Genomic DNA, 26,391 nt, shown 5'->3' on the forward strand with positions numbered 1-26,391 from the left:
TATAGTTTGCTTTCGACTGGCAATCAACAGTGAAATATATTCTCAGCTGACTACTATGCTTCCTGACTGCCAGTATCTCAGCTCCATTCTGGCAGAACACCCAAAGTCTTTTCACCCATGAAAGGCATTGACTCTGAAAGGATTCTCCTTGCAACAGTTCTCGATTAAAAAATTATGCTCTCATATTCACCTGTGGCTCAGGTTACAATCAATAATAGCAGGCTGAATAAATACTAAATTGTGCATCTGTTGTCCATTACAATGGAACTCATTTGATTCAGGCTAAGAACACTGATTTATCATGGTTTAGTGGTTAAAGCATATGACCAGACGATGCAAGATTGAGGTTCTACTCCTGTTTTTTCCAGAGTTGTAGTATTACCTTAGACCAGGGATGGCCAACCTGTGGCTCCGGAGCCACACGCAGCTCTTCAGAAGTTAATATGCAGCTCCTTGTATAGGCACCGATTCCTGGGCTGGAGCTACAGGCGCCAACTTTCCAATGGTCCGGGGGGTGCTCACTGCTCAACCCCTGACTCTGCCACAAGCCCTTCCCCCACTCCACCCCTTCTCGTCCCCTCCCCTGAGCCTGCAGTGCCCTCGCTCCTCCCCCCCCCCCCCCCGAGTCTCCTGCACACCACGAAACAGCTAATCAGGAAGTGCAGGGAGGGAGGGGGAGGAACTGATCGGCAGGGCTGCTGGTGAGTGGGAGGCGCTAGGAGCGGGGAGGAGAGCTGATGGGAGGGCTGCTGGCGTATTACTGTGGCTCTTTGGCAATGTACATTGGTAAATTCTGGCTCCTTCTCAGGCTCAGGTTGTCCACCACTGCCTTAGACAAGTCATTTAGGGCCAGATTTTCCATAGAGTTCTGCACCGAAGCAGAACAATGTGAAGTATTAAAAGAGCAAGGTGTCATCATTACCTCTGTATTGAAAATATACTTTTCTAATATGTATAATATTTTACCAAATAGCTGCCTACGTACCTACCTATGGTACTTCTATAAAACAAATGGTTTCACTAAATATAATAAATAGGCAAATCTAGGATAATTTATCCAAACCCCCAGATCTTTGATAAAATATGAAAGATCTAAGCTGTTCCTGGTTTTAGTTTTGCAAAACCAGGTGACAAATAATGTTTTAAAATATAATGCCACTTCCGTCTGTATCTATTCTTATTAGTTGGTTTTAAAACTGAATAGGCAGTCACCTATTTCTCTCTCTCTGCTATTAGAGGTGAGCAAATGTATTGTAAATGCTTTCATAGAGCGTTGCATGAAAGCTTTTACCATTTTTTTATTCTGGATGATTTCATACTTCTGAAAAAGTAATTTTTTTTCCCAAGAAGTTTCTGCAAAAGTGGTTGTTTCAATATTGAAGAACCTATGAGAAAACATATTTATGCATTTTATCATTGCAAAGCCACCTTCACTTTAAAAGATTTTATCTCATGAGTGTTCATGTGATGCCAAAATATTAGTAACTTAGCATGAATTCTATCCATTGTATAATGCCAGGGTGTCTGACTGCACTATGCAAGCAGTTTAGTGGGAATTAAATAGTGGAAATTCCAGCTGAAAATTTTCAATACATTCTTACAGATTCCAGTTGGCAACCAACTTTTGGCATAAAACAATTGAGTCTATTTGTCTTGTGGTTCTTTGGTGTTACGGGTCCTCCAGTAGAAATCCGCAGAGACCAGATGAAAGATTCTAATAGAGGATGCTACTACAGGGAAATTGGACTTTCAATGGCAGCCTGTTAGCCTTAGCCACAATGGAACAATGAGTCAACTTACTGCTTCACCTCCTGGCCATAAATCTATTTTCAGCCTTTCCTCATCAGCTTCCCTGTGTTCATGCTCCTCCTCACATCCCTTCAGTAATTGGTTCTGCGTCTGCATGAAGTGCTAGAGGTAATGGTATTGATGATTAGGACACAGTTTTTGAATTCTCCTCTCTAAAAGTGCCATCATCATCACCACAACTGGTCCTCTGTGTGGATCTGCACATCTTCCTCTGGCTCTGGTTACTCTTTGTTTCCAGGTAAGTATGTTAAATTCAAGAAGAAATCTGGCACCAAAGAACAGTAGTTTTAGTTTTGCCCACAAGTCAGATATAGCAGCTTGCTTCCCAAGTCGAGTCTTAGCCATTGGAGTCACCAACTCCGTTGTTCCCCGCCAAATTATTCATTTTGCTAAGGCCATTTTTGAACAGCTGTGATGGGTAATCTATTTCCATTTAAAACATAGGACAGCTTGTACCTATGTCTCTCTAGAGCAGTGGTTCCCAAACTTGTTCCGCTGCTTATGCAGGGAAAGCCCCTGTCGGGCCGGGCCAGTTTGTGTACCTGCCGCGTCTGCAGGTTCGACCGATCGCAGCTCCCACTGGCCGCGGTTCGCTGCTCCAAGCCAATGGGAGCTGCTGGAAGCAGCGGCCAGTACATCCCTCGGCCCGTGCCGCTTCCAGCAGCTCCCATTGGCTTGGAGCAGCAAACCACGGCCAGTGGGAGCCGCGATCGGTCGAACCTGCGGACGCGGCAGGTACACAAACCGGCCCCACCCGACAGGGGCTTTCCCTGCACAAGCAGCGGAACAAGTTTGGGAACCACTGCTCTAGAGGATGAAAGGACCATTACAAGGATCCAGAGCAAGCAAATGGAAACTTTCTCTTGTATTCTAAACAACCAACCAATATGACTTCCTTCCAACTTCTAAAATCTATTTTATATAAAAGAAAGGTAGCATGTACCATCAACTTCCTTTTCAAAAATATCCTGTCTGTTACAATAATAGGTCTATGTGGATGCTTAAATCCATCCCTGTTCAGCAAACCACTTAATCATGTACTTAAGTCCCATTCAGTCTCCTAGTTAAGCATAGGCTTTGCTGAACACTGATGGTTTGCTGAATTGGATCCACAGTGTTTATTACCATTGGCAGTGTCATTGACTTCTAAGGGATCATCCACAGTGGAAAGCACTTCGTTTAGTAGTATGTGTTTGCAGGATTGGACATGGAGAAGGTAAATTCTTCATGTGAGGGTCCCCATTTTACACATGCCAATAAAGCATCTAGCATACCGTTGGCACTCCACAAATCATAATAAATACTAATGGCAGGGGACAGTAGTAATAAATAATAATCATCCATGCCCCAGTTCATCCTTAGTGTAACTCAACTGACTTGATATGAACTACACTAGAATAATTTGTTCATTTGAATTCACCTCTAGAATAGATTGTCAGATATTACACCTGATCTTTACCAAAAGACTACGCTATCATTACCAGCATTTGTATATTTAAGTGAAACAAAATGTCAACCTTTGCAACAAGTATAAAGGAAAATATTTAACTTTAATTTCAGCTCACTGTGGAACTCTGAAGCTATTTTACATGAGGGACACATTATCTCAAAGCAGGAGCTGCATATGCTACTGCAACCTGTATTTACTCAGGATTCCAAGAACCTTGTCTTGTTCCTTCAAGATACGGTATGTACTGGTAATTTGTTTCATCTTGTCAATGCAGAATACAGCTTGTGTGTAATGAGCTGAGATGACACTGTCTGACCTGCACTATTTTTCTGCTTTTCAGCTTAGCATCGATGACTTCACACATTACAGTGAATCTTATGAAAATGAGAAGCCATTTCACAATGTTCAGGCAAGACTTTCTATTCCATATGTTATCTCCCAGTGGTATTTGAAAAACAAACAAAAATGATGTTAGACTGACATGACAGACAATTGTTAATAGAATGATACTCAAATGAAGCAGTTTGATAACTTAAGAAGGTGTTTCAATTTTAACAGCTGAGTTGCAGAAAAGCAATTGCATGTACTGTAATATCCTTCATAGCAATCTTCTTTCTGAAAGTCAAATTCTGTACATTGATCATCATCTGTAAAAATTTATTTCTAAAAACATTATTATATTAGTTAGTATAAAACAATAAACTCCCAGAGTGACACTCCTCCAAAGTTACATTGTGAAGCCCACTTACAAAATTGCTGAACAAAGTGAAACAGCTATAGGAATAGGTTCACTGCTCCTGATTTTCAAAAGTGGCCTTCTATTTTGTAAAAACAACAAGGAGTCTGGTGGCACCTTAAAGACTAACAGATTTATTTGGGCATAAGCTTTCGTGAGTAAAAACCTCACTTCTTCGGATGCATAGAGTGAAAGTTACAGATGCAGGCATTATATGCTGACACATGGAGAGCAGGGAGTTACTTCACAAGTGGAGAACCAGTGTTGACAGGGCCAATTCAAACAGGGTGGATGTAGTCCACTCCCAATAATAGATGAGGAGGTGTCAATTCCAGGAGAGGAAAAGCTGCTTCTGTAGTGAGCCAGCCACTCCCAGTCCCTATTCAAGCCCAGATTAATGGTGTTGAATTTGCAAATGAATTTTAGTTCTGCTGTTTCTCTTTGAAGTCTGTTTCTGAAGTTTTTTTGTTCAATGATAGTGACTTTTAAATCTGTAATAGAATGACCAGGGAGATTGAAGTGTTCACTTACTGGCTTATGTATGTTACCATTCCTGATGTCCGATTTGTGTCCATTTATTCTTTTGCGGAGGGACTGTCCGGTTTGGCCAATGTACATGGCAGAGGGGCATTGCTGGCACATGATGGCATATATGACATTAGTGGATGTGCAGGTGAATGAGCCCCTGATGGTGTGGCTGATGTGGTTGGGTCCTCTGATGCTGTTGCCAGAGTAGATATGGGGACAGAGTAGGCAACGAGGTTTGCTACAGGGATAGGTTCCTGGGTTGGTGTTTCTGTGGTGTGGTGTGTAGTTGCTGGTGAGTATTTGCTTCAGGTTGGGGGGTTGTCTGTAAGCGAGGACTGGCCTGCCGCCCAAGGTCTGTGAGAGTGAGGGATCATTTTCCAGGATAGGTTGTAGATCGTGGATAATGCGCTGGAGAGGTTTTAGATGGGGGCTGTATGTGATGGCCAGTGGTGTTCTGTTATTGTCCTTGTTGGGCCTGTCCTGCAGTAGGTGATTTCTGGGTACCCGTCTTGCTCTGTCAATCTGTTTCCTCACTTCCCCAGGTGGGTATTGTAGTTTTACGAATGCTTGATAAAGATCTTGTAGGTGTTTGTCTCTGTCTGAGGGGTTGGAGCAAATTCGGTTGTATCTTAGGGCTTGGCTGTAGACAATGGATCGTGTGATGTGTCTTGGATGGAAGCTGGAGGCATGTAGGTACGTATAGCGGTCAGTAGGTTTCCGGTATAGGGTGGTGTTTATGAAACCATCAATTATTTGTATTGTAGTGTCCAGGAAGTGGATCTCTTGTGTGGACTGGTCCAGGCTGAGGTTGATGGTGGGGTGGAAATTGTTGAAGTCCAGGTGGAATTCTTCAATGGCCTCCTTTCCGTGGGTCCATATGATGAAGATGTCATCAATATAGCGCAAGTAGAGGAGAGGCATTAGGGGACGAGAGCTGAGGAAGCGTTGTTCTAAGTCAGCCATAAAAATGTTGGCATACTGTGGGGCCATGCGAGTACCCATAGCAGTGCCACTGACTTGAAGGTATAAGTTGTCCCCAAATCTGAAGTGGTTGTGGGTGAGGACAAAGTCACAAAGCTCAGCCACCAGGTGTGCCGTGGCCTCATCAGGGATACTGTTCCTGACAGCTTGTAGTCCATCCTCATGTGGAATATTGGTGTAAAGTGCTTCTACATCCATGGTGGCCAGGATGGTGTTTTCAGGAAGAACATCAATGCATTGTAGTTTCCTCAGGAAGTCGGTGGTGTCTCGAAGATAGCTGGGAGTGCTGGTAGCATAGGGTCTGAGGAGAGAGTCCAAACAGCCAGATAATCCTGCTGTCAGAGTGCCAATGCCTGAGATGATGGGGCGTCCAGGGTTTCCGGGTTTATGGATCTTGGGTAGCAGATAGAATACCCCTGGTCGGGGTTCTGCAGGTGTGTCCATGTAGATTTGTTCCCGTACTGTAGCTGGGAGTTTCTTGAGCAGATGGTGTAGTTTCTTTTGGTATTCCTCAGTGGGATCAGAGGATAGTGGCCTGTAGAATGTGGTCTTGGAGAGTTGCCTGGCAGCCTCCTGTTCATAATCTGACCTGTTCATTATGACTACAGCACCTCCTTTGTCAGCTCCTTTGATGATAATGTCACAGTATGCCAACATTTTTATGGCTGACTTAGAACAACGCTTCCTCAGCTCTCGTCCCCTAATGCCCCTCCTCTACTTGCGCTATATTGATGACATCTTCATCATATGGACCCACGGAAAGGAGGCCCTTGAAGAATTCCACCTGGACTTCAACAATTTCCACCCCACCATCAACCTCAGCCTGGACCAGTCCACACAAGAGATCCACTTCCTGGACACTACAGTACAAATAATTGATGGTCACATAAACACCACCCTATACCGGAAACCTACTGACCGCTATACGTACCTACATGCCTCCAGCTTCCATCCAAGACACATCACACGATCCATTGTCTACAGCCAAGCCCTAAGATACAACCGAATTTGCTCCAACCCCTCAGACAGAGACAAACACCTACAAGATCTTTATCAAGCATTCGTAAAACTACAATACCCACCTGGGGAAGTGAGGAAACAGATTGACAGAGCAAGACGGGTACCCAGAAATCACCTACTGCAGGACAGGCCCAACAAGGACAATAACAGAACACCACTGGCCATCACATACAGCCCCCAGCTAAAACCTCTCCAGCGCATTATCCACGATCTACAACCTATCCTGGAAAATGATCCCTCACTCTCACAGACCTTGGGCGGCAGGCCAGTCCTCGCTTACAGACAACCCCCCAACCTGAAGCAAATACTCACCAGCAACTACACACCACACCACAGAAACACCAACCCAGGAACCTATCCCTGTAGCAAACCTCATTGCCTACTCTGTCCCCATATCTACTCTGGCAACATCATCAGAGGACCCAACCACATCAGCCACACCATCAGGGGCTCATTCACCTGCACATCCACTAATGTCATATATGCCATCATGTGCCAGCAATGCCCCTCTGCCATGTACATTGGCCAAACCGGACAGTCCCTCCGCAAAAGAATAAATGGACACAAATCGGACATCAGGAATGGTAACATACATAAGCCAGTAAGTGAACACTTCAATCTCCCTGGTCATTCTATTACAGATTTAAAAGTCACTATCATTGAACAAAAAAACTTCAGAAACAGACTTCAAAGAGAAACAGCAGAACTAAAATTCATTTGCAAATTCAACACCATTAATCTGGGCTTGAATAGGGACTGGGAGTGGCTGGCTCACTACAGAAGCAGCTTTTCCTCTCCTGGAATTGACACCTCCTCATCTATTATTGGGAGTGGACTACATCCACCCTGATTGAATTGGCCCTGTCAACACTGGTTCTCCACTTGTGAAGTAACTCCCTGCTCTCCATGTGTCAGTATATAATGCCTGCATCTGTAACTTTCACTCTATGCATCCGAAGAAGTGAGGTTTTTACTCATGAAAGCTTATGCCCAAATAAATCTGTTAGTCTTTAAGGTGCCACCAGACTCCTTGTTGTTTTTGTAGATACAGACTAACACGGCTACCCCCTGATACTTGACACCTTCTATTTTGTTTCCATAGTTGTGCACGCACAAATAACTGTGAGGGTGTTTTATAGCATGTAGACATCTAACTGTTTAATTTTTGAGTGCAATAATGTGATTAGACATCTCAATACTTTAAATGTGGGCTTACAGAGTTGTGCTACTGTTATTTATTGGAGCAAAATGCAGACTTAACATTGAAAACTGAGTCCTTCTCAGCCACAGTAACACTTTCTGACCTCCCACTCTAGTCCTCCTCATGAAGAATCTTTACAAAATTCTCATGCAGCATGCTCAGTACACACTGTCCATACTGACAGAATCACACACACCGAACTTGATGTACCCACTGTTCCCAGGTACTCTTGGTTAGTGTGAAGGAGTGTTCACAGATGGCAGTCATAGATGCATTGTGGGGGACAGTGCTGGAAGAACAGAGCCTTCAAAATGCAGGACCTGCTGCTAGTGGGTTTATAGTTTATGTTAGAGCAGAGGGGGAAGTATAAATCTGTTTAGCTCTCATACAGCAAACCATATATATTCTCAAAGAGCATGTGGATTTTAGATGTTGTAAACACTCCTCCTCACCCTTTTCCTGCACCCCTGGACTCTTGAACTTGTCACCTGCACAACAGATCATAATGGTTTTTATGCTAACATGACTAACACCAAATTCAGATAACTATACGGCAAGTGTAAAAGTGCATCTGGGAATGAGTAAATTATGGAAGTTACAGTAAATTGTAACTGAAGAGCCAATGGATGCATCCTCAAAAGGCTGCAGTAATACTTCTGAATGTGCCTGTCCTGTGGTTTTAAAATCGAAGCAGGATTGTGCCTGCTTCATTAAGGAGCAGTTCTTGCCCCTGCTTCCATGGCCACAGAGGCTCCTTTGGCAGAGAACTGGTGCACTTCGACTGTTCAAGTGAGGGAAATATTTCAGGAAGCTGTGCAGGATGTACACACGCCTGCATGTTGCAAGACCCCTGTGTGGGGATAGTCTTAGATGACAGACATAGGTGTTCTGAGAGAGGGCTGAAAGATTGACAACTGTGCAAATCCTCCCGTTCTTTGCCCTATAATGGGACTATGTAAGAGTTTGCAGAACCTACCTCGTTATGCACTCCCTAACCTTGGAGGTAGGATTCCTCCCTGTGTCCACTTCAGCATCCAGAGAAGCTACTTATGCTGGGCACTGGGCTCTGGGTTTGCCCCACTGTTTTGAAGCACTTGGAGGAAAGAAAGGTGATCAGGAACAGTCAACATGGATTCACCAAGGGCAAAGTCATGCCCGACCAACCTGATTGCCTTCTATGATGAGATAACTGGCTCTGTGGATAAGGGGAAAGCGGTGGACGTGATATACCTTGACTTTAGCAAAGCTTTTGATACGGTCTCCCACAGTATTCTTGCCAGCAAGTTAAAGAAGTATGGATTGGATGAATGGACTATAAGGTGGATACAAAGCTGGCTAGATCGTTGGGCTCAAAGGGTAGTGATCAATGGCTCGATGTCTAGTTGGCAGCCGGTATCAATCGAAGTGCCTCAGGGGTTGGTCCTGGGGCCAGTTTCGTTCAACATCTTCATTAATGATCTGGATGATGGGATGGATTGCACCCTCAGCAAGTTCGTGGATGACACTAAGTGAGGAGAAAGGTAGATATGCTGGAGGGTAGGGAGCGGTTCAGAGTGATCTACACAAATTGGAGAATTGGGCCAAAAGAAATCTGATGAGGTTCAACAAGGACAAGTGCAGAGTCCAGCACTTAGGACGGAATAATCCCATGCACTGCTACAGGCTGGGGATTGACTGGCTAAGTGGCAGTTCTGCAGGAAAGGACCTGGGAATTATAGTGGATGAGAAGCTGAATATGAGTCAACAGTGTAACCTTGTTGCCAAGAAGGCTAATGGCATATTGGGCTACATTAGAAGGAGCATTGCCAGCAGGGGAAGTGGTTATTCCCCTCTATTTGGCACTGGTGAGGCCATCTGGAGTATTGCATCTAGTTTTGAGTCTCCCACCTCAGAAAGGATGTGGACAAATTGGAGAGAGTCCAGCAGAGGGCAACAAAAATTATTAGGGGGCTGGGGCACATGACTTATGAGGAGAGGCTTAGGGAACTAGGCTTATTTAGTCTGCAGAAGAGTGAGGGGGTATTTGATAGCAGCCTTCAACTACCTGAAGCGGGGTTCCAAAGAAGATGGAGCTAGGCTGTTCTCAGATGACAGAACAAGGACCAATGGTCTCAACTTGCAGTGGGGGAGGTCTAGGCTGGATATTAGGAAAAACTATTTCACTAGGAGGGTGGTGAAGCACTGGAATGGGTTACCTGGGGAGGTGGTGGAATCTCTACCCTTAGAAGTTTTTAAGGCCCAGCTTGACAAAGCCCTGGCTGGGATGAATTAGTTGGGGTTGGTCCTGCTTTGAGCAGGGGGTTGGACTAGATGACCTCCTGAGGTCTCTTCCAACCCTAATCTTCTATGATTCTATGATTCTCTGCTTCTGTTAGTTATTGTTGAGATGGCACTTCCATTCTAAGCCCTTATTTTCAGTGGCTCCTTTAACCATTCCTGTTGGGGCTGAAATTTCACATGCTCCTTCTCACTGCAGAAGTGAATTCATTTGGGAAATTGGAAAAAAATCTCTTCAAGCATTGTTGAGGCACAGCCACGCAATCAAAGGTGTGTTTTTATTAAATACTTTCCCCCCTTTGTCTTTAAAAAAGGTTAAAGAATTTAAGAGAATCAGCAGTGCTATTGCAACACTGTCTGAGACTTTCATTGCATGAGATTCAGAAAACAGAATTAAAACTCCCATAATAACTACCTGTATCGTGCTGAGCAGCCTCAACTCGCATTGACTTCAGAGGGAGTTGAACGCTTTGCAGGATCTGATCCATAAGGACCATACCTTGCCAAACAATGGGACATATGATGTAGTACATCATATGTATGGGGCGGGTTGTATTGCCTATTAATGTTGCCTGACATTTCCCATTATAAGACCCTGCTTTTAGTTCACTTATAACTTTTCCAAATGTAACTGTCCGGGCTGAAATTTTCCAGCCAAGATGATTCAGCCATTTCTGAGAATGAGGCTAAGGAAAAATGCATTGTTTTGCCCAAGTCAAAACATTCTGTTAATCTATTCTTTGAAAATCTCTAGCACTCTGATGCTTTGGAGAAAGGACTTGGTAGGGCAGTGCCATGTATGTCAGGGATATGCCTTTTGCTGCCCCCATGGAAATCTACCCAGATTTGGCCAAGTTATAAGCCCTTGACAAAATTCACAGGCTTAGTAGAGACTTACTAGATTTAACAGCTTTTCCGAAAGATTCCTTCTACACTGGGCATGCTCCAGCCCAGGGCTGAGTTGGACTTCCCCTGAAGTTGCAGCTTTGGACTGCTGTGGGGTGTGCTGGGACTGGGTCCAGGTCTGGGCACTTGAACTGAGAGCAGGGAAGCTGTCTCTCCTGCTCTTTCAATGCCTCTCTTGTTGGGCCCGGGCAGCATGGAGAAGGAAGCTGTCTGATTCGAATGCAGAGGGACAAGAGATGGATGGGAGGGCAAGGAGATTGTTACTGGGAGCCAGGAAGGGAAACTGGGGTGGGGAGAATAGGGACTTGGGAGCCAGTAGGTGCAGGGGGAGACTGAGATTGGTTGAGGAGTTCATGGAGGGAGATTGGGACTGGGATTCAGTGCAAATGGGGCACGTCTGTGTGTGGGTGGGTGTGTGGAGGGTTGCAAATGGGGACCAAGGTGGAGGAGAGAGACCAGATCAGAGGAGCCAGGTGAAGTGGGGACTGGGACTGGCTGGACAAGGAGCTGTTGAGAGGGGACTGAGTGGACAAGGAAACTGAGTGTGGCAGGAGCCTTGGAAAGGAAGTCTGGAGGTATTACAGTAGGACTTAATGGCCAGGAAGACTGGAAATTGCATTTTTCTATATTGCTCCATCAATAGGATTGTAAATACTTTACATTGAATTATATATTGTTTAGACAAAACATTTTTCTTTCACTTAGGTGCACATATGTATTACTTGAACAATACTAGGGCATTTGTGAACACAGTCATAGATTTGAAGTCCAGAAAAGGTCATTGAGCCTGACCTTCTGTAGAACACAGGCCATAAACATTCACCCAGTAATCTCTGAATCAAGCTCATAATTTCCAGTTGAGTGAAAGCATATCTTTTAGAAAGAAATCCAGGCCTGACTGTTTGATGAAAGACCCTATCATAATATATACACAATAGGGGAAAAAGGGAAAATCAGCCATGAATTTCCTCACCTTAGGCAAATTCAGATCTTTAATGTTGTATGATCACAAATGTTTACAGCTCAATATACAAACTGTGTTGTATGAGTGATTAAGAAATAATAGCTGTGCCATGTTACCTGAGCATTCTCCTCTTGAACTTCAGAGATGCAAATTTATTCACAGACTTAAACCAGAGATCTCATTTAGTATGAATGTGTGCATGTAGCAGCATGTGTAATACAAGAAAAAAATGTAACTTGAAAAGAGAGTTATGGGGTTATAAGCCTCAGAGACATTTGCAGTTATTAGATTTGTTCAGCTACATTAACAGCTGTTTTGAGCTTTTGGGATCAATGAGTATGTGTGCAATTAGAGACTTCCATTTCCAGTTAATACAGAAAAAGATGTTACAAGTACACCATTTGTCCTAAAGGTTCAAATAATTTTTTTATTAAATAATAAAATACAAAGATTAGCATTCTGGGAGAATTTCTGTCAAGCAAATTATAGTCCACAAACTATTTTCCCAAGTATTAGCTTTGGCTTTCCCTGCACTGATGCTTAACTTTATGGAATTACAATGTAAAATAAAGCATTCTAATTAGCTGCCAGCTGTGCAGTTGTGTAATTACTATTGTAAGTCAGAACTTTTGGCTAGATATTGCATGTGTATAAATGTACATATGCACAGCTACATGACTTATTATGTAACTGAAAATAATTGCAATCGTTATTGGTAGTAAAAACTGTTGATCGTTTTACCAACTGGCTGAACAGGGTCATATCCTATCTCAACATGATTGCTTAACAGGTATAAACTATATTGCTATAAGCATCTTTATATCCATACAACTGCACACACAGTAAGGGTTGCACCATTTAAACTGTGTTAGTTTCTAAACCAAAGTAATTATAGCAGTACAAAACTGTGTAGACCAGTCCTCAGTCACCCATGTCCCCTCCCTTCTGTTTAAAGAGGCTGAAATATTATCCTCTACTCTACCAGGAAACCTATTGCTTCATACCCTTGTACTGACTTCAACTAAATTGATACAAGATAGTCTTAAACCAATTTATGAATCTCCACACAAGAGGATTACACCAGTTTAACCAAATTCAGTTTCTAAACCAATTTAGTTAAATTGGTACAATTACCTGGGATAGAGAAGGCCTTAGAATCTTTAAAACTTTGTTTTTGTTTACACTTATTTAACTTCAGTGACTACCTAACCTTTTAGATAAAGGTTGTCTTTGTTAAAAGGTTCAAGCCTTCCCCTTCAGCTATGGTGTGAGGACACATGGTAAACATGCTCTAAGACACTGGTTCCTACTATTAAGAGGTTTTCAGGCAAAAGTAGGGATGACCAGACTTGGCATTACTGATAGCTACAAGGTGTTTTTTTTTTTAAAGTAGAAAATAAAAACAAATGAATAAAATCAGGCCCTCTTTATACATCATAAAGAAGCAAAATAAGTACATAAATAAAAAACAAGCAATGCTCCCATTTTTAAAAGAACAATTTGCAGATAACCTGTAATGGAAGGGCAGGAACAAATTTAATAAATGAGATATACAATAACAACAGTCACAACATTAGCTAACAAACTGCAATGGAATGAAAAACTACTTCTTCACAAATACTCTCAGTAGTTGAAATAACTATTAACTGCTAAGGTATATTGCATCAATTTTCCCTAGAACTATAATGCATAATTTCATGTATGCCTCCTGAAACTTGTGGTAAAGTATATTGTATTAATCTAAAAATATAAAATACATTATGTAAGCTGAAAACTTCAAAAACAGTGACAACACAAATTTTCCACGTGATTGTCACTGATTTTCAAAAGACTGTTACCTGAGTAGAAACAGATGGTTCTTCCAACTCTGTTTGCTTTGCTTTGCTTTGAATATGTGACACTAATTGATCAGTGTGATAGAAAATAAACCCACAACTTCGATATTTTAAATGGCATTTTTGCGGATTAAAGACTTCAAGAATCTCTCATTTATATGAAGAAATCTGCCTATTTCTGGCTTGTTTTTGCCCTGGAAAAGTCTGGGAACATAAGAATCTTTTCCCCAAAATATGTTTTGTTACAAAATTGACAGAAAAGTATCTAAACACAATCTGTATCTAAGAACAAATGAGAGCAATTAACAATCTTTCTAGAAACAAATGAAATCAATTTAAAAAGTTGCTCTAATGTTTAATCTAAAAGAGAAGTATGTGACTTGTAAAAAGACAAAGAAGTGCATTCAGATGATAGTTTGACAAAGCCAGCAGAATTTCCTGATCCTTCATTGGAATGCAAAATCAGGCCCTTTTGGGTAGCTCTATGCAGTCTCAATCCCATTTAAAGTGTGCAGGATTCTGATGAGCTGAAGATGTACACTAGTCTGAATATACACTAGACAGCTAAAGCATCATGTGGGTTCCTTAATGACAGGTGTGCAATACTCACAAGTTTTTGAATATCCATCTTCATAATTTTTATAAATCAACACACTGATCACTAAAAAAATTTCTTTAACAAAAAAAATTAAAAACTGCTTAATACTATTGTTGGAACAGTTCCTGCTGCTGGGAGCAAGGGGTTCAGAGATTATAAGGCAGGAAGGGATCACTGTGATCATCTATCAGAGGGGTAGCCGTGTTAGTCTGGATCTGTAAAAAGCAAAAAAGTTATTCACACATGAAAGCTTATGCTCCAATACATCTGTTAGTCTATAAGGTGCCACAGGACTCTTTTGTGATCATCTAGTCTGGCTTCCTACATAATACAGGCCATAGACTTCCCTGAATTAAAGTAGCAAAACTATTGGCATTAAATATAGCATCATGATTTTCTCATGCAACATGTTAACTATCTTCAGATTCATTAACCAAAACAAGCAAGGCAGGCTATGACTGTAGAAGGAGCTGAGAACCCTTCTCAGAGGCCTGTGAACCAAGGCAGCCTGGCCCTGTTTTCATTCCTGTAGTTATTTTTCTACCATCCTGGCTAATTGGACAATACAACCGAGGTATCTTTGATTTACAGCTCGAGAAACTGTGAAGATGTCCTTTAAAATCAATACCATCAGGAAACATAAGCAACAGCAAAACATCTGAACAATCAGAAAAACAGAAAAGGGTCAGGAAAGTGTTAGAGAACAGAAAGAATGTGTAGGAGGAGAAAAGCTTTAGCAACACCGTAACACTAGCACTAGTTAAGAGAGAGTCTGTAACAAGTTTAACATCAGAACACTAGATATAATAGCAATTATCCCTAAATTTAGAAATGCAAAAGAGAAGATACTGTGAACTAGGTGTCATAGTCACAGTGCAACCTGTTTTAGACTCCATTAGTCTTTCTCACGTGCACCCTTTGTGGATCAGCCTTACCACCGTCACACTTCTCTGGAAAGAACCACATGGTTCAGCCATTCTGGAACTGGATTTCTGCATGGCAGCCCCCCTAGTTCCCAACTGTATTAAGGCAACAGGCCTAACTGGCCTTAGCACCTGTCAGAGTCTCAATTCAGGAGCCTGTGACAATGTAGGTTTGCAGTGACACAGAAACAGCGTCTTCAGAACATTAGCATTATTTATTCATTCTTGCAGAAAGAGGTGTTTGTTTGTTTTTTTAATTCACTTTCCATGAGAGTTTGGCTCAGAAGCCTGAATAAGAGTCATGCTCACCTGATCAAATAACAGATATTATACTATTTGATCAATCCCAACTGAGCCAACTCAGTCCAAGTTTTGTGATTCAGGTTTTGAGTAGCAAGCCAGGAAGTAATTGAAATTCATGAAAATACTTATAAAAAATTAAATAGCAACAGCATGAGATTCTGTGACCCCAAAATAGGCAAGATTTGTCAAATTATATTACAAATTAGTCACTCATAGCACTTATCAAGAATGGGTATTTAAGATGCAAAGTGTGTAGACATGGTAGTGTGGCTATCTGGTACTGAATTGTACTGTTCTAACTTGTGCTTACCTATATTGATTAGTTTCAATTACAAGGGCATTAATTTCCTGACAGCTGTTTGATGCCCTTTATTAGACTGGTAGTATGAATGCACTTCCTCATGGTGTAGTAGCCATGGAGATGGAATTACTGTGTCACATTGAGACACATTGGTGTAGAAGTGTGAGGAAACTAGCACCGTATATGTTCTGAGGAATACAGACCAGGAGCTGTCATGCTTTCAGTATCATGCTTACAAGGCTTCATGTGGAGTATGTGCTAAATAAAATGTGCTATCAATTTAAAGAGAAATAAAACCTGTTGGCAAAAATGTTAATACATTACTGATTGAAAAATGCAGGATTATCTTTGTGAAAATATCCAAACAAATTATGCAAAAAAAATTCATCAACATTTTGAATTTTCAGACATTTCAATACCTTTATAAATTGGTGAAAAAATAGAAAAAAAAGTAAGCTTTGCAAAACTTTAATAATTTTGAAAAATTTTCAACCATCTCTACCAGTGCTCATTACTTGTCATTTTTTTTAAATTGCAGTGTTGGATTTGTGTGCAGATTTGAATATCATAATCAAGAATATAGCATTCTGCCTGTGACTTAACTATGAAGCAGATGACTAAATTCTCCACATACTTATTACAGGAACTCCTTGAGTCTTCATCATCCTCTTTAGTTTTATCGGCTGTTGACTGTCAGGCTACCAGTTACCTTTTGGATTATCTTCAAGAATCAATGGATTGGAAGCTAACAGACATAGATGAGTTTGAGGTATCTAAGCTGAAAGTAGACACATCCAAGCCGAACATATTTGTGGTAAAGCTACAGCCAATCAGCAGGTATGGAGCTTGTTGCAATAAAGATTGGAATGGACATTTCTGTATATTTTCAAGCCTTCTTGAAAATTCCATGTGTATTAACCATGTATATAAGTCACTAAGGCCCAGATTTGTAAAAGTTATTGAGGCATTGCTATGCTCCAGTGTTGCAACACCTAACTGATTTGGGATCCTAAATCTTATTTTCAAAAGGAATTTACGCACTTAGGAGCCTGAATCACATTGATAGTAAAGTGACCAAGTGCCTAGATCCCTTTTGAAAATTGGATTTAGGATCCTAAATCAGTTAGGTGTTGTAATGCTGAGCACAGCAACACTTAAAAGGCTTTAAAAATCTGTGCCTAAAACAATAGGGTTACAGGATTAAGAAAGTTATTATCAAATATTTTGCCCTAAATACACACTCTATTATTTCACATTGTCCGTTAAGTTTACCAAGGACAGTATTTGAATGGTGTAGAGAAGGTCAGTCATATTTTACCTGTGTCATTATACTAGAAACATGGAACACCTAATGGAATTAAATAGCAACACATTTATAACTGATAAAGGGAATTATTTTATGCAACATGTAATTAACCTGTGGAATTCACTGCCATAAGGTATTCCAGAGTTTAAGAACCTAGCAGGATTATAAAAAGGATTGGATGTTTATAGCAATATTGAGATCAGTCTTAATCACATTAGACAGGTTAATGAAATTGTAAATATTAAATAAATTATCAATTATACAATTTTAAAGGACATTATCAAATCCTTCATGCTTCTGGGACTAAGCCATCTTCTCTCTGCCAGGGTTAGGGAGAAAGTTCCTTCATAGGCATGTTATTGCATGATTGTTAATTCTGGAGCTTTTACACCTCTCTCTGGAGTGTCTGGTATAGAGCACTGTTGGAGATTGGTCCATATCATTCAGTATCCTTTCTCCTGAGCTGGAATGGCAATCTGTATATTTCTGTGTTTCTGTTTCAACAAAAAGCTATGACGTTTATAGGCAGTCCTATCAGGGGCTGTCAGCATTCCTGTTAGGTGCTTTATCTCAATATAGTCATACAAATTATTGAGTTTGACAGGACTTTGATTATTTTATTTAATCTGATAATTTGTTCTGTTGTCAATTTCACCACCACTTGACACGTTTCTAACCAGCCTTTCCATTCTCTTCCGAATGACAGCAGTGATAAATTACTGTAAACATTTCTGTCACTGATGTCATGAGGGGAAAGAGCACATAGAAATGCTTTTAAACTTAAAAGTAAATTGTACATGTGAAAAATCTAAAGTTACACTGAAATTTATTTTGCATCTGTGCTCATTGGAATCTACCCTGTAACACCCTCAAGCCATTGAACACTTGTTTTCACATTTATAGCTCTCAGAATTCAGTACAATCAAGCAATTAGTTTACTTTGAAGTTGATGCTAAAAATTTGCAAGCCACACTGCAAGATGTTGAGATCAGCACAAAGCAACTTTTAAAATATTAACTTCCTATTTACAATGTTGAGTTTTGCTTATTGCTGTGCCCTGAAGGCCAATTTATGCCTGCCCTGTGAAAAAGGGAGAAGCAGATGCTGAGTAGTCCCTTCTTACCCTATGGACCTGCACAGGAGATAGCTATAAGTTGGTTTGCTGTGCCGAGGAGCACTGCCAACAGCATTAGGAACCCTAGAAGAAGCATGTGTGGGCACAGTAAAAATAGAATCTGTCCTGCTTGCAGGGGGGAGGGATAGCTCAGTGGTTTGAGCATTGGCCTGCTGAACCCAGGGTTGTGAGTTCAATTTTTGAGGGGGCCACTTAGGGAATCTGGGGCAAAATCAGTACTTGGTCCTGCTAGTGAAGGCAGGGGGCTGGGCTCGATGACCTTTCGGGGTCCCTTCCAGCTCTATGAGATAAGTATATATCCAACACAAACCATCAAGCACCAATGTAAGAGTGTTAGGGAGAGAAGGGCTGGCTACACAGTTTGCATAGGTGTAGCAAGTCACTCTGCTCAGTTCATTCCCCTGGTACCTCCATATATGCACCGTTGCTTGGATGGTGGAGCTCCAGTATAACTCTTCCTCTATCAAAGACATAACTGGACCCTAAGATAGCATAACAATATATAGCATGTTACAATACAGATACAGGCAAGAGCTCTGTCCTAAGGAGCTTACAAGCTAATATCAGACAACATGATATAATGAGAGGGGACAAAACTTAATGAGAGGGAGTCTGGGGAGGGAAGGACCAGGTTAATACCAATAACATGGCTTCTTGTTCTGGGGAATTCAATAGCTTGGTGGAGCAAAGTTTGAGTTTTTCAGGAATAAAATACATATATCTCTTAGTTGACTAGTTCCTTATGGGCTTTGCAGAAAAAAGAAATGGACTTTAATGAAGGATTGAATAAGGAGGGAGTAGTAGCTTTGCAGAACAGCATAGGAAGGGCATGCCAAAAATGGCCTTTAACTCCAGATGTTTCTTGAGAATATTATTCTGGTCTATACAATATTTTAATTATCTTTCCTTTTTTGTATAGATTAAATGATATTTCTACTGCAAAGGCTTTCGCTGCAAATGGTAAGCAATGTGGCTTCTGTATCCAATGTTTCATGATTTGATCCTATTTTCCTGAGGGTGCATGCTATACCTTCTAGTGATTCCCAACAATTGGTATGATACTATTACTAATTCTTTAGGATTCTTTTAATCTATCGGCAGCGATATTACTTGTCTATAGCTAATCACCATAGCATTTAGGTACTGACAGCCTGATCCAAAGTCCACTGGAATAAATGGAAGTCTCCCAGTTGACTTTACTGGATCAGGCCCTAAATATGACTGTCCTTTTTGTGACTGATACTGTGAATTCCATCTCTGCTTCAGTGTTAAGCCTCTGCTCACTGTGCCTCCTATTTACTTCTGTAAATTTTAGCCCACCCACTCATATGTCGGTACATTACAGTGCACACAACTAAATAGGAGGTGTCAGCTCAAGAGGACAAGATTGAGGTCTTAGTCTAGTAAAATGGTACACATGATTGAAAAGATTGGGAAATGCTTCTCTTGCCTCTGTAAAATGAAAATGGGGCCCTTCAAAGAGTGCTTGTCTTTAAGTTTAATTTTTTGTTGGTTTTATAGGTACCACACAATGCTTTTTAAAGGGGAATCAATGCACACATTTCTGCATTAAAAACTTTATTTTTCTAGGGTATGTAAGCTAGCTATAAAACAATTACTATATGCAAATAGACAGCACTAGTTTTCACAGGGTTTTAACTTGGACTCCAAATTAGAACTCCTATTATGAGGCTTGCAAATAATTGTGGGGGGCAATCTCATGGGCACCAGTGATTGCACACACAATCAAGTCATTACTCTAGGTGGCTAAACAATGTGCCTGCAATTATGTGTTCCAAAAACTGCGGATCTAAAATCAGAGGCAGCTTTTGGAAATCAAGAAGAACACCTTAGTTCTGAAGTTAATGGTGTTTATTTTTGCGTAGGACAAAGTGAATTTGATTTTTAAATAGAAATTATTAACTAGCTCTCTGTCTCTGAATCATTGAGGCACTATGGTAGCATCAGTAGCCAAAAAAAAAAAAAAAAAAGCACAAAACACTGGAGAACTAGAGGCTGAAAGCTTTTCTAAAATCCACCAGCTGGTAACAGACCCCAAGGGACATTCTGCCAGATGGGGACTGCCAGAGTGTAGCACTTTCTGGCCACAACCCTCAGATCTTTCCTATTTTGGAACTGCAGATGTGGTGGGATGATGTAGGAATTAGCTATACCCACTCTATGTGTACGGGGGACACGCTGCTCCAGCAAAGAAATGGCCTGTTTCTGCTTCCTTTGCACACCTGAGCAGCAAAAGCTAGGCCCTGGCCTGCATTTCAATTGTGCCATCAGCTATATAAAAGTAGAAATGTGTACTGGCTCCACAATTCATGTTCAGTCCTTGTGGTTCTTTTGCCAACCATGGTGATACCATGGCACTGCCCAATAACTCGTGAAAATATCAGTGACAGTGAATTTAAACTTAAAAAAAAAAAGCTCTCCTCTGCTCCCCCGAACCTGCCCAGCACTGCTCTGTCGAAGGTGCTACCTCCTTACCTCAGGAACCAGTCCTCCTCCCTTGTTAGTCAGGGAGAGACTGCCCTCTCCTTTGCTAGGCAGTCTTTATATAGGGCTCAGCCTGGCCCTGATTGGCTCTCCACAGGCCTTTGCTGATTGGCTGCTGGTCTGCGCAGCCTCTCTGTCCTGTTCCAGCCCTTTTTCTCATGGAGTGGGGCAGCCGCCCCACTACACTTCCCCAAAATTCCAAGTATCCAGACTTATGGTTTGGTTAAGATTTCTTTTTCTCTCTGTGTGTATGTAATAACTGTGAAAAGATTCCCTTTGACTGTCTCTCATTTTTTAAAGATCATTGTTTTCTCTCTTAGGCCATACTTCTTTCACGTCTTCAAGATACTGTGTTTTCCCCCTTTGATTTTTATCTTTGTCTTTTGTTCCTTCTGTTTCCTTTCAGTATTTTCTCTTTCTCTCTTGTGTGAGGCAGAGTATATGACAGTCACATGTAATGCCCTCCCCATTTTCCCTTTTGCTAAGATTCTTTCCTTCTCAGTAGAACTTTTCCTCTATATCAGCTGTCAGTTAGATTCTTCTCCCTTAAGTGCCTGTTCCTGCACCCATTGAAGTCAATGGCAAAACTCACATAGACTTTAATGATGTGGGATCAGGCCCTTAATCGCTTCCTCATTTATTCTGCCTTTCCTCCTTATTCTCAGTCTGTTCCTCCTAACCCCTATTTCTTACCTGTTACTTTTCTCCATTATTTCACCTCTTTCTTCTTTCTTCGCTTTCCTATTCTTCTCTCTTGCTATTTTTTGGCTGACTCTTCTCTTTCTTTTGACTTCTCTCCTTCCATTCCCTTTCCTCTCCCTCAGTTCTTCTCTTCCTTCCTCCCCACCCCAATGATGTAAAAGTCCAGTGAGAAAATCAAGATCGATTAGGAAGTAACATACGATAGTCCTAGTGCTGATCCTGCGGTTCTTATTTAAATAAAGTGCTCACTGAAATTAATGGGAGCCTCCATAGAGACTGCAGGTTCTGGACCTTCCAGAAGGGAATAGGGGAATTATTTTCTGTTGTCAGTTTTGGTGGAGGTTCTTAATTGAGATAACTTTTATATATTTGTTAGGTACTAAATATATGGCTGCAGGATTCTAGTTGTATTGGTACCAGCTTTTTTGTGTTTTAATTTTAAACATTATTATTTTAATTTCATAAATAGTAAGTAGGGGTTGCATTGTGCCGTGTGCTGTATAAACATAGAGCTAGACGCTGTGCTTGCATTGAAGAGTTTATAATCTAAGAAACATTCTTAACAATACTTTAGAAGAAATGGATAGTGTGTGTTTCATGGGGTTTTGGTATTTTTTTGGTAACAGGTGAATTGTAGTCTTTATGAAACATACTGTCCTGAGTGTGTTCACATGACAACTCCTCTGAATAAACAGATTGTCTCTAGACCTTTCTGAAAGCCAAAAGTCATTGATATTCTTGGTAGCTATAGCTACGCTTGTCTCCTTGTTTCAGTGAAATGCTAAATAATGTATTATTATCTCAGAAGTTCTTTGATTATCGTAAATGAGACACAAACACATGCATTTACCTAGTATTATACCTGCTGCAAATGGTAACTCAAGCTGTTGGGTTTTTTAAAGAGAAACTGTTGCCTGTGCCTATTGCACATAAATCTGCAGGATGTAATTTCTCCGAACTCCTAGATCAAATATATAAAATGTAAACTGTCATTTATGTTGCTGGGGAAAGTCTATGTGTGGGGTTTTTTATAGGAGATAAATTTTGATCATCATTTAAAAAAAACACCTTTAGATAACTGCCCCTCTTGATTGAAATAGTTATTGGCTTAGTTGTGCAAACCTGGTAAAATCCTGCTGAAAAACAGTTACTTAAAGCTGCCTAAGTGTGAGAGCACAATTTCACTAAATAGAAGAGGTTAAAAGAGTAATGAAATGAGAGCAAATATTGATAAATGAAAATTAAACTCAGTTACTGTAGCTTGTCCACTTAGAATCCATATGAAAAGCCTGTTTTGGATGGGTTGTGAAATCTCCATTCATCGGAAAGGTTTGCTTGGTAGATAAGAAGCAGTAAAGGTACCAAGACAGGAAATATTAGCCCACTGACTGACTTCTCCATCAATCACACTGAAAAAGCTAATGTTTCTTGAGATTCACCACCTGTACTCCTTATCTTATGTAGTTTTTTCCTAGTATTTTCAGTTTCAGTTGGCAAACTTGAGATAGGCTGTAAATTGTCATAATTATCTATGATTTTATGAATGACGAATGTTCCATAAGAAAATTCTTTGGGCTCCCTTACTGAACACTTCTGCAAAACTATGGCAAGACACTGAGTTTGGAAAGCCTGGTACTTTGTAATGATTCCTCCATGTATAGCCATATAGTTATGCCACCATCTTCATGACTTGACTTACTTTCTTTTCTCAGAAATGTTAACAGCAGGGCTAATTAATGATCTGCTTCTGCTCCTATTCAAGTCAATAGCAAAGTTTCCATTGACTTCAGAGTTAGTAGTATCAGACCCAAAATTCACAAAGGCAAGTAGAATTATTACTCTCAGTATAGTACATAATGTGCACATATCTTATGAACACTAACCCTTTGAGCTTTGTTTGGTGGTAAGTTTCCAATAATCATATGCTCTGAATATTCTGGGGTACATGGTATAATTTCTCCTCTTATAAACACAGTTTACTAATTCTTCAGTTTTATTTTTAATTAGCTGGTAATTTAACTAGCAGTTTTAGATATCCTTTTCTCATTTGCTGGATGATCTTCTCTTCCTTCACTTTCCTAAACCCACTCTCCCAGGTATCCGTCCTACTGTACTTTCTTAACAACTTCAGAACCCCTCCTTTATCTGAATTGTTGTCTTGTCTAATGTGGACTGTAACTTCCTTAGGGCAGTGAATGTCTCTTACTCCCTTCTTGAAAATCCAGCCTCAGCTGGAGTACAGTGTCCAGTTCTGGGCACCACACTTTAGGAAATATGTGGACAAATTGGAGAGAATCCAAGGAAGAGAAACAAAAATGGTAAAAGTTTTAGAAAACCTGACCTGCGAGGAAAGGTTGAAAAAACTGAGGATCTTTAGAATTGAGAAGAAAGACTGGGAGGGGTGGGGATCTGAGAAATCTTCAAATATGTCAAGGGCTGTTATAAAGAGGCCAGGGATCAATTGTTCTCCATGTCCACTGAAGGTAGGACAAGAAGTAATGAGCTTAAACTGCAGCAAGGGAGATTTAGGTTAGACATTAGGAAAAACTTGCTAACTATAAGGATAATTAAGCTCTGGAATAGGCTTCCAAGGGAGGTTGTGGAATCCCCATCATTGGAGGTTTTAAAGAACAGGTTCAAAAACAGCTGTCAGGGATGGTCTAGGTTTACTTAGTCTTGCCTTGGCACAGGGGACTGGACTTGATGACCTCTTGAGGTCCCTTCCCACCTTACATTTCTGTGATTGTAAATTATCATGCAACTTGTGGTGTCATATAGATGATTTTAAATAATTGTACTAGTAAGTTTAAATACCTATCTATGCTGTTACTTGTACAATGATCATAGATTTTTAGTTCTCACTTTAGAGTTTGGTAAGCTATACAAATTTGTATTTACAGACAAAATAATTGGAAGACTGACTATGAGTCTGCAAAAACAAGGAATTCAGTTTTCAGTAATTTATACTGCAATGAGACCTTCAAGGGTGAGTAGTCTTCCGTGTCTAGAGCTGTCAGATTTTTGGCGTATAACAATACTTGCTAATGAATGTTGTACGTGACTTTCAGGATTACACAAGTAAGCAGTCAGTCCTGTACAAGACTTTGTGTAGAAAGGATTGCCTGGATTTTCAATTACAGACATGTATTTTTAATAGACTTGTGAATTTTCCACCTTTTTAGTGATCTTAATAACTTGTAATTTTTAAAAACATAATATTTAGATTTTTTCCCATTTAATTATTGTCTTTTGCATAAGAAGGACCTTAATGAAGCACTGGATTATCAAGTCTTTCATCTCTAGAGGGTTCAAACCTAGATCAGGTCATTATTAGCCAGAAGTTGTTAATTAGCTGATGGATGTTAGTTGTCCAGAGAAATGAGTTGGTGGTCTAAATCTAGTTCCAGATAGATGAGGTTTAGCCAGAACTGATTGCACTTTTTGATGTGGTAGTCTGAGGAGAAGGAACAGTAATCAAATAGATACAGACACTGGACTATTTGTGGATGACACACAGATTAGTAGAGAGGTAAATAATGATGAGAACAGGCCACTTTCCTCAGTGTGACCTGTTTCTCTTGGCAAGCTGGTTGAAAACAAACAACATAAACTTTAATACAGCCAAATGCAAGGTCACACATCTAGGAACAAAGAACATAGGCCATACTAAAAGTACCCTGAAAAGCACGTACTTTGAAAAGGACCTCAGCGTCATAGGGTACATCTACACAGGGATAAAAACCCATGGCTGTCCTAGGTCAGATGACTTGGGCTTGCGGGGCTCAGGTCCCAGGTTAAGATTCAGTGGTGGATCAATTTGAGGACACTTGCATTACTGTTGTCTCTGCTTTTCCATGTCCTGTGGATAAAGAGTGGACTTCAGTCTCCAGGGCTTTCAGTCAACTTCTTTCATAAGCAGTAAATTTTGCATTTTAAAGAAGGTCCACAATAATAATTATGAGTGGTCACAATTCTTTCCTGTATAAAATGGAAGGAAGCAATCACTCGCAAATTGCAGATATGCATTTGGTAGATTTTGAAAGAAAAAATTGGGGTTGGTTAGAGGAATATAGAGAGTAATTTAAAAGAAATATTAAAATCTGTAATGATTTTTAAGTGATTCAGTTCGGCCAACTGGAGCTTTATTCAATAATTCAAGTAATGCAGTCATTTTTAATTATTCTACATTCCACAAACTGAGCCTTTTTAAAAACTCTTCTACATTCTAAATTCAAGTCCATGTAAAAACACTTCAAGTTATTTGCACAGTACAAGTGATATTAAATTACTGCAGTACTTTCAAGGGTTTATCAGCTGTCGTAGAGGGCTATGGGAGGCAGCCAGTACAGCACCTACTGGAGATTCATCTATCCATACTTCTGTGTGTAACCCAATGCTCAATATGTGTTACGCTTCTCTGTCTGTGCTTGGTCTAATGAAGATATGAATGTACTCAACTGTCAGCTAAAGCCAAATTTATTCCTTCACCTCATGCTGTAGAGGTTTATGCTCTACATAGAGATTACAGGTTCAATACCCAGTGACAACCATGAAGCTGATCATTATATATGGCAAAAGTGTTGGTTACGTGAAAAGGAATTTTACATTATTCTTTACTTCTGAAGAATGTCACCAGCATCTAGCTTTAAATAAAACTCTTTACACTATATCCAGCATAATGTTTTTGGCATTCACTCCTATTTATAAACTAATATGTCAGGGTACTTTTCCATGAATGTTCTAGTCATGTGCAGCCATTTATCCATTAATCAGCTCATTTGATACTGTTTTGTTGGAAAGGAATTGGGAAGTGCTTCCACTTCTAATTACTATTCAGTATGAGAGATTTGCCTTCACCAAGTTTTTCTTCTCCATTGATAAGAACATAAGAATGGCCATATTGGGTCAAAC

The 26,391-nt window shown here is 40.5% G+C and overlaps 1 protein-coding gene and 1 long non-coding RNA gene across 3 annotated transcripts in view; one reads left to right on the forward strand and one right to left on the reverse strand.

Moving 5' to 3' along the window:
- LOC101936037 (V-type proton ATPase subunit S1-like) overlaps positions 1-26,391 on the forward strand; it is an 87,188-nt gene that overhangs the window by 20,481 nt on the left and 40,316 nt on the right. For both annotated transcript variants that reach the window (XM_005305681.5, XM_024109106.3), the window contains exons 3-7: positions 3,370-3,496; positions 3,600-3,668; positions 16,476-16,669; positions 19,193-19,233; positions 24,381-24,466. In XM_005305681.5, coding sequence (XP_005305738.2) covers positions 3,370-3,496; positions 3,600-3,668; positions 16,476-16,669; positions 19,193-19,233; positions 24,381-24,466 — 517 coding nt within the window. The remainder of the gene's footprint in view (positions 1-3,369; positions 3,497-3,599; positions 3,669-16,475; positions 16,670-19,192; positions 19,234-24,380; positions 24,467-26,391) is intronic.
- LOC135973264 (uncharacterized) overlaps positions 12,273-26,391 on the reverse strand; it is a 38,244-nt gene continuing 24,125 nt past the window's right edge. The window contains exons 2-3 of the long non-coding RNA XR_010590079.1: positions 25,173-25,339; positions 12,273-14,520 (exon numbers count right to left, since the gene is read on the reverse strand). This is a non-coding gene — a long non-coding RNA (uncharacterized LOC135973264). The remainder of the gene's footprint in view (positions 14,521-25,172; positions 25,340-26,391) is intronic.

The sequence above is a fragment of the Chrysemys picta genome, chromosome 1 (assembly GCF_011386835.1).
Source record: "Chrysemys picta bellii isolate R12L10 chromosome 1, ASM1138683v2, whole genome shotgun sequence".
NCBI classification, from domain to species: Eukaryota; Metazoa; Chordata; order Testudines; family Emydidae; genus Chrysemys; species Chrysemys picta.